The sequence below is a fragment of the Coffea eugenioides genome, chromosome 4 (genome assembly GCF_003713205.1).
Source record: "Coffea eugenioides isolate CCC68of chromosome 4, Ceug_1.0, whole genome shotgun sequence".
Lineage (NCBI taxonomy): Eukaryota > Viridiplantae > Streptophyta > Magnoliopsida > Gentianales > Rubiaceae > Coffea > Coffea eugenioides.
Genome location: NC_040038.1, coordinates 11,550,980 through 11,567,559, shown reverse-complemented (window position 1 = coordinate 11,567,559; position 16,580 = coordinate 11,550,980). Strand labels below are relative to the sequence as shown.

Genomic DNA, 16,580 nt, shown 5'->3' with positions numbered 1-16,580 from the left:
CTATTTATCTCATATATTTTTTAATGTACATAAAGCAAAGGATTTAATGGATCTAATTAACCTACAAATAAGTACATGATTAAAATGGAAGTTTCATGGAACATGATTAAGATTGAGTACTTTTGCCTTGAATCTAAGCTAAGATAATATTTCTGACGGTACGAGGGTCTAAGCTAAGATAATATTACTGTTAGAAATGTATGAGTGTGCATGCGTGCGCGGGGTGAGGGGAGGGGCTAATTTGAGGGTCTAGGCTTCGGACACCTTCTCATATATGTAATGAACACAGAAATACGGATGCCCTTAAATTCAGAATTGAAAATAGAGTGACATAAAACTTGTCCAATAAGAAAAATAGCGAAGAAAGCAAGAGAGTGAGATTAATCATCAGAAGAATATTGAGATTTAGTAAGAACGATGAAGAAATTTAGAATGCCACCTGGGTTTTGGTTTAGTTCGTCTGATCCAGAATTGCTATACTACCTAAAGATGAAGGCTAAAGGGATGTCATTCCGGCCCTGGAATGATGTGATTCTTGAAAAAAATCTATATGCCGAGAATGCTGCACCATGGATGCTGTTCAATAATGATGATCCATGGCAAGTAACAAGTAAAGTTGATGCTGCTGTTGGGAAGATTTATGAGGAAAAAGTCCTTTATGTTGTTACTAAATTAGTGAAAATTGGTAGCAACAAAACTGTGAGGAGTGTGGGTTCTTGGACCTGGGATAGTGCTACGGGGAAGTATAAAGTATGGAATATTCAAGGGCAAGTTATGGGGTTCAAGAAGATATTGAATTTGAGGAGGAAAGGAACGGAAGTTATGAGTAATTGGATGATGCATGCGTACCACATATCTGGGGTTTTGTTGCAAGAAGTTGAGGATAATGACTACGTAATTTGTCGTATAAAGTGGGATTATTCAAGAAATATTTGGGTGTTGATAAAAAAGTTCAAGAAAGTGGTGGATTGACGAAGCTGGGGAAGAGCAAAAGGATTAATCAAGAAATCCCAGATGGAAAAAGAGTTTGTAGAAGAAGAAGTAATAGTAGTGTGTTGACCAATGATGGAGTTTTAATTGCAAAAAGCAAAGCCTATTGTGGAGAAAATGATGAATATGGAATCTTGATTAAGGAAAAATCAAGATTTGATCAAGAAAGTTCAATTGGAGAAATGGTTTGTAGCAGTGGGAGGGATACTGTAGTGGTGAATGAAGGAGAGTTGATAACTGAAAGATCATTGTTTCTAGAAGCTGAAGTTCAAGAAACAAAAGCACATTATGAAAGAAGCGATGAATGTCAAATTCTTCTAAAGAGAAATAAGTATTTGATTAGGAAAGTCCAACTGGAAAAATGGTTTGTAAGGGGGGCAGCAATAGTATTCTGGTGATCGATGAGGGGAATGTGATGGAAGGAGTTTCATTGATTTTGGAAACTAAAGTTCTAGACAATAATGTTGAATTGGCAAGTTTGAGCATGGTGAGATCAAGATTTAATCAAGAAAACTCAATTGGAATAGGGGTTTCTGATAGTAACAGTAGCAGTAGCACCAGCATCAACAACAGTGGGGCAAATTTGGCTGATTTGGGCTGTTCCCATGTCACAAATCGAAACAATGGTGTAGAATCTGATATTATGCAATAAGTGCTAGAGGATAATTTCTATCTTGATCTTACTTCAATTGAACTTGATTTTACTTCATTTGAACGAGTGTTTTAAGGACTAGACGTTAGAAAGTATTAAACTTGCCATATAACCTATTTTGGTAATAGTTATTTGGTTGCATTTTGCGTGAACTACTTTGTTGTTCAGAACATTTATGCTTTAACAATCAGCATGTAGGAATGATTTGTTAGACATAAAGAACATGATCTTTAGTATGATTTGTAAATTAAAATTAAGAAATAAATTTTAAATTGACATACCTTTTGACATTGAAGACATTTTGGAGAAGAATTCCACAACTCTTTATCACCAAGGTTGTAAACTATATCTTTATGCTATCTAACCTTCTCTCACCTAACTATCTGTTATGTTATTTTAGTGATGGGTAAAAATAACGTATGTCAGAGTGGTGAGAGGGAGCAGGAGCCCTAGAGCATTTATAGAGTCATAATTCCTCCCATCATGAGATAATGATAGACTCTAATATTCTTATCGTACTTTATTTGTTAACTATAATGATAATATACAGTTTAATAATTACTGTAACTATCAAATAAAATATTACAATAAATATCATATAATACATTCACATACAACGAATATGAGACTCTCTACTTCATCCAGTCATCTATTCTCATTAGAATTCTGTAATTAGTTATTCATATTTATGCATACAGTTACTTATCCTTCTAATTAATGGGAGTTATCTTAATAATATTATATGTGATCATGTAGGCCACATAAATATTTTAACATTCTCCCACTTGGACAAATGACCACATAAATAATAACCGTACAGAATCAAATAAATAAAGTAGAGTGGCCATAACATTTAATTATGTTTATCCTACACCGATATTAGAATGAATCATGGTGGTTATATATCAATTTGAATATATTTCCTTCCATGTGTCACAATTCTAATAATTTAATGTCGATAAACCTAATGAGGAAAAAATGGACAACAACTTTGATATCCATTTAATGGTCCAAATATTAATCCTGTGCATAATTACCATGATAACGTGCACAAACAACAGGATTTAATATTTTATACTTATATGTCTAAAAATCAATAATGGCAAAACCGCATTGAACTTATATGTTCGCAAAATCTTTTGGCACCAATATTTCATAAATGGGTATGCTCAAATGGACACCTTAAATTTGACATATTTTATAGAACAATGTAATATATAATTCACTTTAATGTGCTTAAATCTATTAAAGCACTTACTGTTCTATAAAGACACAATAGTGGAAAGTCTCAAAAAAACTATCCACAAATAGTTAGAAATATAACAGCAACTATACAATAAATTAATGAGTTCTTTATGAGTCATGTGATCATAACAACAACTTAGCTGGCATTCTTAAGTTGTAACATTAATGATCATAATTCAAATCTAACGAACTCAACATCATTAATATTCTAACTTTATGTCAATTTACTCAATTCAATTCCCCCTTTTCCTTATATACTTTAATAAACGTGCCAAAATTGAAAGGCCAATAGTACAAAATTGACAAAATATAGGCTGAACAACAAGTACCTAATTACAATATTCCAACATCGATATAACCTGCAATTATTTCAAAATATAATATAGGGTAAAAAACAAAAAAGTCCCCTGTGGTAAGCCTAATACATAGAAAAGCCCCCCATGGTTTCAAAATATACAACACGACCCCTTATGTTTTGAACCAAATTGTAAAGGTGACGGAATCCGTTAAACTTAACGGAAATGACTTATTGGAACCTAAAAAAAATTTTTTATGCCTAATTTTTATCAAATATACCTATTCTACCCCTTAACTCCCAATTCTCTCTACTTAGAGAATAAAACAAATGATTTTTTTGAGCTGTCTTTTGCTTAATTATATCAGTGCATTTTGGTCATTTCGTCCATTTCCGTTAAGTTTAACGGATTCCGTCACCTTTACAATTTAGTTCAAAGCATGAGGGGTCGTATTGTATATTTTGAAACCATGTGGGGCTTTTCTGTGTATTAGGTTAACCACAGGGGGCTTTTTTGTTTTTTACCCTATAATATACAATATTACAATTTTAGAATCTAAAAAAAAAACTCTTTAATGAAGGTTAGATGAGATAGTTCAAAACATTCATTTTCTATCTCTATTAATACCAAATACATGAAAAGGTATTACATATATCCTTCACTTAATAGTTTTAGATAAGAATTGCTTATTATCCAAAATATGAAAGAAATTATTATCTATATACAAACCAAATACACGTTATTCCCACTGCTCTTAATGTATAATGATTTACTAATATCATTCTTCTTAAAACAATATGAAGAATATATTAGTAAAAATAAATCATTAATGGGATATTAATTTGGTTTAGATGAAGATTTACTATCACTTGTAATCAATAGGCCATGCTCTCTTTTACACAAACATAAGGTAGACATTTATTATTGAGATATATAAATCACATCTACTTTAACGTAGCTCCAAACATAATGAACTACAAGTGTTACAACCAATATCAGCAAAAACTCTTATTAACATTATAAGAGATTTACTATATTTGTACTCTTTTAAGTTGAATAAGTCACCAACAAGTATATCATTATATCATTTAACATTACCATTATATCTTAATAATCCTGATAGACTTTGCATTACTGGCAGTGTTATGTTATAGAAATAAATTCTAGATTGACATGCCTTGCGACATTGAAGATATTTTGGATAAGAATTCTACACTTCTTTATCACCAAGCCTTTCAATCACCAAGATTGTAAACTATAATTTTATGCTATCTAACCTTCCCTCACCAAACTCTCTGTTATGTTATTTAGTTATGGGTAAAAATAACGTATATCAGAGTGGTGAGAGGGACCAGGAGCCCTAAAGCATTTATAGAGTCACAATCCCGCCCATCATGGGATAATGATAGATTCTAATATTCTTATCGTACTTTATTTGTTAACCATAATAACAAGATACAGTTTAATAATTACTGTAATTATCAGATAAAATACCACAATAAATATCATATAATACATCCACATACAACGAATATGGGACTCCCTACTTCCTTCAGTCATCTATTCTCATTAGAATTCTGTAATTAGTTATTCATATTTATTCATATAGTTATTTATCCTTCTAATTAACGGGAGTTATTTTAATAATATTATATGTGGTCATGTAGGCCACATAAATATTCTAACATGATTGTGATTAGAATTTTGATTTTGAAACTAAGTTAAAACTTTTTGTGGTATTTTGATACCAGGGGAGTGATTTGTTGTGTTATAAGTCCTTCAGCTTTGGTTCTTTTGCTATCTGAATTCTGATGATGTTACAATTCTTAACCATTGGGCTCGTGCCTGCTCATTTTGGTATCAAATGCTGTGTCCTTTTGTGGTCGGGATCCTTGGAGCTATAGATGGTCCTCTGTGATGCAACATTCACTGGGCACCATCAAGTTTAAAGGCTTAAGTGAGTGTCTGCTTGCTGTAATATCATCCTAATGGGAAAAGCATAGCTCTTCCAATTTAGATGGTATTTTTATTCGTATTCTTCCTGACAATAGCACCTGTGCTGGAAAGACTCTTGAAATTCTCTCTGTTCGACTTGAAGGAAGATGATTACAATTGCTGTGGTGTTCAAGGGTCTGAACTGTTGCACTGTCCTGCCCTCAAATTAGATGTCATTAGTCTCATAGGATTTTCGTTTTTCTTTTTCACTTGTGTTGGATTCTCAGTCGCTGGAGTTGTTAAATTCTTAGGTTTTTTTTTCACTTTTATTGAATTCTCAGTCGCTGTAGTCATTGAATTCTTAGTTTTTACTTAAAATGCCTTTGGTTGTCAATGTTTTCTGCTCTTGTTATCTCTTAGTGTGATGCAGTATTACCTAGCGGATCTATAACCCTTGCTATTGTCCACATTCTTCTGTTTTTTGTTGCTTTATATGATCAATTGAGTGGAACTTGACAGGAATTTTGAAATACTTCACTATTTTTTTAAACATTAAACTGCTTTTGCATGTGAGAAGTGCTGAAGAAGGGGGAAAAAAAAGGGAAAGATATCATCATGGGTATAATTTTACTCTAACCATGTTTTGGAAGATCACTTTTTGTCTCTTTAAGTTCAAATGCACAAACATCTAGGAAAAATATTGTCAAGAATAGTTATTGGCATTATGTTTAAAGCATTACACACATGTTTTTGAAGAACTTCAGCTTTGAAGATCCTGTAATGACAGACACTCAAATTGTTCATACAATTATCAGTTTTCTAGGTATCTGAAAATGAAAAACGAAAGGGTGAAGAAAAAGATGTCTAATTACTCTGGATTTTGCTTCTAACTTACTATGGAGCATTGCAGAGGTATCTGCCTTGAGCTTTTAACTCTTTCTTCTAAGCAACCAAGATTACTTTAATCAGCTTGTCAACATGCCTCCTAGGCTGAGCATCACTTCAACATATTCAAATTATGTATGTCCTCCACCGGAGGAGTATATATAGGAAGAAACCAGGATGCCAGATACTACTTTATTAAAGCACAGCACCTTAAACACATATCAGGAGCCTCAAGGATTTTCCACCCTTATCACTCCGGTTTAGAAAATCTTCTTGCTACAAACTCTGATGATCCTGGAACTGCTACTGCAACTTAAATGGTAATGTAAGTAGTGGAAAACTGCACATCTTTTGCAAAAATCAAAGCATCTAGTTAGAGAGATTGCTACTTCTAACATCTCAATATTTTTGTCTTGTACTTTTACCTATGTTTTGTTGTCGGTCTAATCTGATGCTGATAATTTTTACTCTCTGATACTATTGATTGGACACTATTACAATCCCATTCTAGTTTATGCTCTAAAATTCATACTGCTTGTGGTCATGATGGCATAAAATCATAATATACTGGAGTTGCTATCTGTCAGTGTTAAATTTGCTGAAAGAACTGCGGTGATGCACTTTAATGGAACACGGAACTCCTATTAATTCTTTGTAACAATGTAGTCCAACGAAATATTGCTTTTCATACTAAGGTGATCTTTCAGCTTTAGCTTCTTGGATGACATGATTGTTCTGCCTGTTGGAGGCTACAATCCTCAGGTTCGAAGCCATATTTGATTGACTATATGTTTGGTTAGAAAGAGTGAGATCCAACATCCAACAGTTTGTCATGTTGGGATGAATTCAGAAGTTTGCAAATCAGAGCTTTAGGCTCATAGTCATCCTTCACCATAGCATTAACCATAGAATTGCATCAACAACTCTGCATACAGGTGTTGGACCCAACATGCGTGCTGTGTAATAAGGAGGATGAAACCTTTGAATATTTGTTTTTTGGTTGCAGAGTTTCACAAGGGGTGTGGCAGAAAGCACAGAACAAGTGTGCAATAAATAGGGGCAACTATGGTTGGGAAGAAGAGATTAGACGGTTGGGCATACACTGGAGAGCGAATTCCTTTGGGTTTCAACTCAGAGGACTGGTCCTTGCTGTCACAGTTTATGAACTGTGGCAGGCCAGGAATGACAGGTTGTTCCAAGCAAAACAGGTGTCAACTTTAGGAATTATGCAAACTATCACTCATACAGTACAACATGTGGTAAACTACCTTTAGTTGTGTTGCTGATTTTAATCGATAACGTTCTTGAACAATGGAAAATTTCTTAGGTCTCTACTGTGCTTGCACCGACTTTTGTCTTGTTTCTTCTTAGCACTCCTATTTTCTGTACATGGTGAGAGAAACAGCTGAGCTTGGGTTGGGATTCTACCCGAATGGATTTGTCTGGCTATGAATCATCTATTCATCTTTGTCACAAATTGTCCTGTTTTGCCTTGGCTGGGCATCTGGAAAGCAAACCTACCCCCACAAAATGGTTCATCCTGCGTTGGCTGCCACTTTTGCTTAGAAGCATCATCCATAATTCCCTCGAAGCTATGCTTGCAGCTTATGTGGACAAGCACCAAATTTTACAGCATTTCTTCATGCATTGTCCTGCTACCATGACTTCTTAAAGCTGTTGAACATGATTTCTCACTACCATGATTTCTTCATGGATCATTCATTTTCAACTTTTGGTTTAACTAATATCAATGCTAAATTTTTTTGAATTTGCTGCATACGGGGTTGAGAGTTGAAAAAACCACCAGTGAAATTTGTAGAAAGGAAAAATAAGATGGCCTCCAAGAAAGTTGGAACGGTAAAATCCAAGATTCTGGGAATTGGAAGCTTCAGTTTGGAATCACACGGGACGACTTAGACTAATAATATAACAACAGAAAGAGCCATTCTTTCAACATTTTGGTCCACAATCAGTAGTTTTCTCTACTAGTTTGTGGTATACAAATTTTTAATTGGAAGCAAAATTTTTCCAGTCAAATTTGTGGGATTAAAGAACCTTTGACAAATTTCTATGTCGGACCACTCAAATTGCGAGTTTGATCTACTGACCTTGAATCCCTAACTTTGGAAGAATAATTTGATGCCTTCCTTTGACTTTGTCTGTGGTCCTGAGTTGATGATTTCTGTCTTTGCGGCATAATTTAGAGCGTCCAAAGTTGGTTTACGTCAAAAAAAAAAATTTTTTTGATCCCATCGGTTGTCAATTTTTTGAATTTATTCTTGGAATATTCCTTTAATACATTTTCAAGTTATATTTTGATTCTTTCAACTACTTCTCCGTTTCATATACATAGCGTCTCAAAAAAGAAAGTGTCATTTTTTGAAAATCTTTCTCTAAAAAATGCAGACAAAAGGTGGATTGCGTTAAAAGTTACCATCTGGTTAACATGCAAAGTCAAAAGAAATGCCAATAATGTATAACATTTTAGAGAATCGCTCTATGTGCCTAGCAATTGGGGCGGAAAGGGTGTGGGAAGGGTTCGAGGGGTGGGAGGGCAAAATTAAAAAAAATAATAAAAAAAAACTGGCTGGACCAAATAAGATTGGATTGATTCTTCTTTGTAGACTCAGTAGTATTTCTATATTCTCTTACCTAAAGTTCGAATTTTTTGAGTTCTTCCTTTCTGTTCACTTAATGTTTATAATGAACTTGAAGGAAACTAGAGAATGTGTAAAATAATAAAAAAAAAACATTTTTATTGATATTCACATACTTTTGCTGATAGATGATGATTATGTTCTCTAACGAGCTGACAAAAATGTTGGTCGGGCCGGCCAAAAAATTATGGGTTATATGGTGCAATCTTGAAGATGATGATGATTTGGGAGTGAAATTGGATCAAATGATTGATTCCATGTGAAAATTAATATATATATATATTTATGCATAGCACAAATTTTGTCTCCAAGCCAACAGCTGATAGTATAAAATTTGACTTTAAATTAAGTAAGCAACTAACTAAGTGAGTCGTGCTCAATAACACTGTTCTAAGAAACTATTTCAGGTGGTTGAAATGTTTTCCCAAAATTAAACGAGCCTTCTTTTTGTTATGAACAAGAAGGATCAGAACTAGCAAATATTACGTAAATCTAACGGAAAGTGAAAAAGAAGTAGTAGAAGAAGAAAGATGGCAGGAAGGTCTCTACTATCAGCTTTTTTGGCGTACTTTCTAAAATGGGAATAACTGCAATTTATAGGTATCAGAAAGTATACGTTGGAGGAGATAAGAGATAACATCTGATAACATAAAAGAAACGTACCTAATTTCGATGTTAATGTGTTATTTTCACCATTCATCATTTGAACCTTGCTAAAAAATCACATAAAATCTCCATTGGGGAATAAATTGGAATTATTAATGGGAGAAAATGGTTTACTAAAGCCTTATATAACAGTAAATGGTTGTGGTTAGCACTTAAACAATTTTGAACTTATATTCAGAAATTGTTAATCCATCAAGATGAGGTTGCATCAAATAGAAGACCCTAAAGCAACCAATAAAAAATAACATTCTAATGAATGTGAATTATACCTTAAAGCAAATCCACCAAGTCTGAGATGTGAATCAAGCTTAGTTGCAGTAGTTTAACTTACTGAGGATTTGAAGATAAACACAAGATTTTTTTTTTTTTCAAATTTTGATAGTAAAGAGTCTATCCTAATCTTTTAGCTGTCACGACAAAGCATCATTGCATGGTTGCAAATTAAACTATTCAATGCCATATCTTTTTTCAGCTATTACAATATTGGGATGGGTTGGCGATGATTGAAAGCCATGTGCTAAGACAAAATAAAAAATTAATGTGATCAACTAATCTTAACTCTAGCCTCCTTTTAAGATAATAAACTGATGCCTGTTTGATAAATAAATTCAATATTTAAATTTAATGGATTTAGATTTTAACATATTCAGACGTGTTTGATAACTAAAACTAGAATATTTGAATTCATTAAGTGTCACTGAATTTTCTAAACGAAATTTGTTTCGAAAAATAAGTAATAAATTATTCACTTATCACTTAATGTGATATACATTCAAATGGATCAAATTTAGTACTTAACAATTCACTAATTTAATATATTCATATTTCAGATTTCAAATTTTAGATTTCAAATTTTAGATTTCAATTTTACCAAACACGCCATTAGCCTACTTAAGATGGACGATCGTCTAACTAGTCAATTAGGATCACTTTTGAGGTGCTCTCGTTGCAAATGTCAAGAGTTCAAATCCTAGTATAGGCCTATATTTTTTTGTTTGAATAGGATGGGATTTAAAAAACGGAGAGAGAGGAAAGGAATGTAAATGCATAATCTTTTCATTCTGAGACCTTAATTTTAGTTACTAGGCTCGGATGATTGTTCTCATCATTTACGTAGGTTTCTTTGTAACATTGATGAGGTATGATTTATTTGTATTCTTTCAAATGCATGTTTTGAACTCTTGTACTCGTGAAAAAAAAGAAGAAAAAGATACATGATCAATTATCAAATCTCTTGAATTAATGGCCTTCATTCTAAAAGGGTGTACACCTGCGATGATTAGAGAGGGCTCTAGAAATTCAACACTTGTAAAACCAAGTTTGGGATTCCACGTGTTTATGTCGGTATAATACACTATTACTATCATAATTAGATACCTGCTGACAATTAAATGAAGAAACCACCTGGTTGGAATTTGGAAATGGAAAGAGCATCGCAGCCATTATTCTATTTAGGTTCACTCTCTTTTCTTCAAGAGTACGGGATTTGATTCTCAGACCGAAAGCCACGATTGGAGATAGGATTCTCCCTAGTTAAATTCTGAACTAGTTCGTTCATTATTTACAAAGAATAATGAAACTTTCTAAATGCCAAAAGAATCTGTTAAGGGAAGTCTTTTTGCTTCTTTTTTCTTTCTTTCTTTTTTTTTTTGTATTAAAAAAAGAAAGCAGATTGACTTCACAACTTTTTGGATTTGGTTTGAGTGATCCTTTTGGACAATTTAGGAAATGAAAGGGGGACATACCACAAAAGGTAGAAATCACAATTTTCATTTAAAAGTCCTCAAATAACTGATGCCAAATGTTTATAATCTCTTCAACTAATTTGTTTTCTCATTGCTAATTTTTCTTTTCATCATATAATTTGCAATACTGTAGTCGTTGTATGGCTCAATATGCTTTTCTGCATTTTGATTTGCAAAATCTGGGAAGGCAATTTATGTCCTTGTGGTTCTTTAATGAGACACAGGCCGATCAAAGTCTATCAATCTAATTTTCACGAATAGACTTATCTAGCATCCATGGAAAAGTATTTAGTACTAATGTAGGAGTTGTTTGGTAAAAATTCATCAACCACAATCACTATAAGTATGATTAATTAGTTAATTTTTTTTTTTTGTCAATCAACAATACGTAGCCTACTCCTACTATAGCCTATTTTAGAAGGAAATCGACGGAAACTGAATCACCATCGGATAAAACGAATGCACTATACACCTGTATAGATTTGGAGAAACCACATGCTAGTAGCAAAATGATGAGACATAAAGTTTGAATCTTTGACCTCCCACCCCATAAAGATTTGAATCTTTTCTGGTGTCCTGTTGTTGCTCTCCAATGAGGCCAAAGCCAAAATATGACCAGACTTGGTAATGGTAATCTGACCCCAAAACATGTCAAAAGAATTCAGCCACTGGAAATATAGAATATTCAGGTTTAAGCAATAAACGTTGTACAGATACAAAATTCAGGTCCATATAGGCCTTATCTGCCGAATGCTGCCGACTCAAAAAGAATCAAATTAGCAAGTGGATATTAGTTCAGCCACTGTGAAAGTATAAATTGACCACATTAGAGGTATAGAAGATCATCACTATGTATGATTGTGTTTGGATTGCATTTGAAAAATTATTACGTTTTTTTCCGTGAACATATTTTTCAATCACCTCTTTATCTCACATATATCAAATTGTTATAGTAATTTTTCTACAAAAAGTCCAGAAAATACAATCCAAACAAAGATTTCTGACTAAGTTGCTAACCTATATGCCAAATGTGTCTTTCATGCAAAAATTGGCTTTGCCTGAGTATTATAGTATCATTTATTCATTCTCGATTGCATGACCTACTCAAAAAATTTTTTTTTTTTACCTCCCACCTTTTCCCGTGCCCTCTCGACCCAATTGTCAAGTCTAAGATTCGAACCTATTATTGTGCATACTCTTTCACCCCGCTCCATATCCAAATTAAGCACAGGTGAGCATGTTATGCCTATTACTTGGAAAAATTGTTCACTCTAACACCTTTTCGGAATGTGATATGTGTGAAATATATTAAAGATACTTGAAAAACTGTTATGGTGACTCTTGTTGAATAACTATTACAAATTTGGAAGTTGCTACGCTTTTTATCCTATCCTGTACTCTTATGACTCATGACACACGGCTTTTCCTATGGAAACGTGATATTGGGTAATCCCCTTCATTTAAAGATGACGTTCCTACTTATCTTCCTATATAAATATTTTTGTTTCCCCTCATCTGATGTAAATTGAGCAAATAAGAGAAAGAAGAGAAATTCCACAAGACAATTGGCTCCTAAGTAACAATACAGCCAAAAAATATAAAAAGAAAAAAGTGGTCAAGTAACCAACCACCAGTGGGCCTCACTGGCACTCAAAATAATAAAAAAGGAAACTTCTTTCTTCCAGAAAACAAAACTAAAAACAAAAAAAAAAAGGTTTCAGTTGAGTGGGCCCTATGGACAAAGCGGGCGACCAGAAAAACTGGTGCCGTTAACTTGCGTGTCGAAAGCAGACCGGTTCGGATAGCCGACCCTTTTACTAATTAGCCAAGGCATGAAGCCCAGAGCCACCGGCTGCTGCTATTTCACACCAGCATTTGGGGGCAAAGCGAATCCCAAAGGGCCAAACAAAAACCCGAATGCCAAACGCCACCATTCCTCGCCACTTGGAAGAAGGGCTCCACCACATCACTGCCACTAATCCCACCTCTAATGGACCACTGTTCCTAGAGGTGGCAAAATGGGTGGGATGGGCGGGATTTGATTGGGTTTGAGATGGAACCGAGTCATATGGGTTTGGACCCAACCTTACCCATACATGTTTTGGGACTAACTTGGGCGGGATCACTTTGGAAGAAGGGCTCCACCTCATCACTGCCACTAATCCCACCTCTAATGGACCACTGTTCGGAACAGTCTGTTCCCTTTCTACATTGAAATTCTCAAACCTGAGCAAAGGCAAAATCCGCATGAAATATATTTATTATTCTGTTATAGCGAATATCCGCATAATATATTTCCTCAACTACTACTACTACTACTGCAATGCTTCGAATCTCCTGTCCGGAATCACTCTTTATCTCGTCTGTCCCGTTTTTATACAGTTATTATGTGTATTGATGCATCACATGTAGCAGCTATATAAACAAACTCAAGCAAATTTATGATGAATTCGAATGAACACGCATGGCAACTATATAAATATGAGATCAATGAGACAAAAGGTAATTTCGGAACAGAAAATTTTAAATGTTACTCCACGTCTACATTTCCTTATTTGTCCTAAAATAAGGAAACGCACTACTATAAGCTAAAAAGAGAGTTGTTGAAAGAAACTTTCTTTCTTGAGGAGAAAAAAATGTTATGTTAATTGTGAAATTATGGGCATACTACAAACATGTAAATAAAATTTTTTTAAATGTTTTCTATAACTAATTAATGAACTTAAGAAATTGTTTAAAGTTTTTTTTTTATTTTTCATATACACTTTATTAACCCTACTATTCAAAGAAGTCTTAAAAGAACGAACAAATAACTTAATAGAAGAAGGTACTGTAAATAATTAACCTTTATATTGTTATTTAAAATATCAAATATAAGAAGCAAAATATGTAATTACTTCCCTTTTTTTGATATGGAGAAGCAAATTATTATGAAATTTAGATCCTTATTGTCGAAAATGTAAACAAATACTCAACAAAACACGCAAGCATAACATTTTTTTTCTCTATCTCTCTCTCTTTTTCTTGTTTTTTTTTTATTTTTTGCTGTTTTGAAACACGCAATCATAACTCTTTAAACAAACTTGTCTAGATTTTTTTCAAATAAAAAGCTCAAAAAGGAACAATAATTCAAAAATTAAAGCACTTACTCAATTTCAAACATCTTATTTTGGTAAAACTTTAAAACCTCAAAACAATGCAACCCCCATTTTCGACCGACCCATACAACTTTTCCGTGTTGAATTCAACACCTGAAATTCCAATTCTAGCCTTCCTCCCTCCCATAAATACTCCCTCAGTCATCTCCGTTGTTTCTTGAAGGTGCCACTCAACTCCTTCAGAGCATCTTCTCTTTCTTTCCCTACAATTTCCTCAGCTCCCATTCTCTCTCTAAAATTTCATTATTCAACTCCAATTCAACCGAATAATGACTAGAAGCTTGACTTCAAGCCCTAATTCCAGGAAAACCGTCAAATTCCTTTATAGTTACAACGGTCAAATCCTTCCTCGCCCGTCCGACGGCGTCCTTCGTTACGTCGGCGGCCACACTCGTATTCTCTCCGTCGATCGCTCTATCTCCTTTTCAGGTACATTTTTTTTTTCAGATTCATCTAGTTTTGGTTGCTAATTTATGAATTTTTTGGTTGTAAAGCTGATTTTTTTTATAATGATTTCTAATTTTCAGAATTGCTGGTGAAATTTGGAGAATTAACTGGAACTTCGGTGAATTTAAAGTGTAAGTTACCGAGTGAAGATTTAGATGTTTTGATTTCGATTAAATCCGATGAAGAGCTCAGGAATGTCATCGATGAGTACGACCGCGCTTCGGAGTTCAGTCACCTGGAGTTGAAGATTAGAGCTATATTATCACCAGTTCAATCAGTGAAAAAGCTCTCTTCACCTTCTTCGCCGACGCGGTTTCAGCCTTTGAGAATGGCTGCTCCGGCGATCTATACTCCGTCTCCGCCGTCAACTCCGCTGTCGTTTAACTGTTCTCCCACTCAATCGAGGCTTCAGCCGACGAAAATGGCTCCGGGGAGTTGTCATCAGTCTCCGCAGCGTGCGGGGGCGTACAGGTGTTGCTCGCCGCCGCCTCCGCCGCAGGCCGTTGGCTATGCTGCTGGTATAAGGAAAGACGGCCGGAGGAATCAATGCTGTCGCCATGGAAGTCCTAGGCAGCAATATTTTATTCCTTATTCAAATATATACTTACTGCCGATAAAACCGTAGAAAATAAAGTAATACAGAAAATAGAAAGGGGGGAAAAAAGAAAAGAAAAAGGAGAACATTCAAAAATCGAGTTTGAGAAAAATACAAGAGTATATAGATACAGCGACTTATACATACGTATATACAGGTGCAAAATAGTTAGAAATTGCCTTTTTTTTTTTTGGGCTTCTGGATTCTGGAATGGAAGTTTGACGAGAATTGGATTTTTTTATTTCAACATTTCTTTTTTTTTTTTGGGTGTGTCTTTTGTATACACTATATTCAATATTTGATGATTTTTTTTTTCCTCTTTGGGTGCCGACGTTTGAGATGGGCTTCAGTTAAAAAAAGTGTGATCTATCCAATTCTCTGTTTCTGATGTGGGAAAACAAATAAGGCCGTTAAGATGAGCTCAGGCGCCGTTTTCACGTCGGATTCAATTGCGGTCATTTTCGTTGTCTTTATGCGAGATCCGTGTCGTGAGGTGGCCGTCACGGGAACGTGAACTGCCCCTGCTTAGTTTGGCGTCCGTGACCGGTCGCCCGTGGGCAGCGGGCAATATTATATTTTTTCAAAAATGAGAAAATATGGAGTAGTTATCTTTAATTTTTTAATTTCTATTTATTATTAGTAAATTGAGGTATTAATAAATGGTATTTTGGTTTTGTTTTCGCAGGTCAACAAAGGCAGATGTATTGGACATTTGGACCCGTTGAATGGAAAGTTTATGCCGTATGCCATTATGCTTTCATCAAGAGTCGGAGGACCAAGCCTAAAGCAAAACACCTCCTTAGCGAACAAATTTGGAGGAAAGAAAAATGTTTGCTATAACTCTTGATTAGTGCTGTGCCTGTGCTACGGAAAAGTTGTGAATCTAGAAGAATTAAACATTAAAATTTAATAATGTTACACAATTTATACCTAAACGCGGCTAAACCAAGCTCACAGGGCAAGAGCCTTATTAAAGGCAATCAAGTGGTTTTGTCTGAATATGAAATTTGATTTTCAAATCGATAATAATATGGGGTAATGAATTACAAGATTAACGTATGAATATAAGAACAATTAATGTGAATAGAAGCATGCTTTTTGAGGTTTGGGTACTAAAATTATATGTCTTTTCACATGATAGCGTGACCAGATAACATGATCACAAGTTGGGATAAGCCGGCCAAGTTGGCCAACATGCTTTCCAGGAGGGCACCTGGACATAAAATAACAAGACTTGAGGAATGCCTTGCTTATCAATCCAACGGGGCACACGTTTGTAACACGGTCAAATGGCTTGTTTGTCCTTTGA

General features: G+C 34.5%; 1 protein-coding gene across 1 annotated transcript; it reads left to right on the top strand.

Moving 5' to 3' along the window:
- Positions 1-14,404: 14,404 nt before the first annotated feature.
- On the top strand, positions 14,405-15,518 carry LOC113767482. Its single transcript, XM_027311592.1, has 2 exons — positions 14,405-14,658; positions 14,757-15,518. Exons 1-2 carry the CDS (start codon positions 14,499-14,501, stop codon positions 15,299-15,301), a joined length of 705 nt encoding a protein of 234 aa, XP_027167393.1. The 5' UTR covers positions 14,405-14,498; the 3' UTR covers positions 15,302-15,518.
- The last annotated feature ends 1,062 nt before the right edge of the window (positions 15,519-16,580 follow it).

What these genes read in the sequence shown, in the direction of transcription:
- LOC113767482 (XM_027311592.1), top strand. Translation starts at nt 14,499, where the DNA reads ATGACTAGAAGCTTGACTTCAAGCCCTAATTCCAGGAAAACCGTCAAA. An exon ending in TCGCTCTATCTCCTTTTCAG is followed by an intron (nt 14,659 to 14,756) that starts GTACATTTTTTT and finishes TCTAATTTTCAG; the next exon opens with AATTGCTGGTGAAATTTGGA.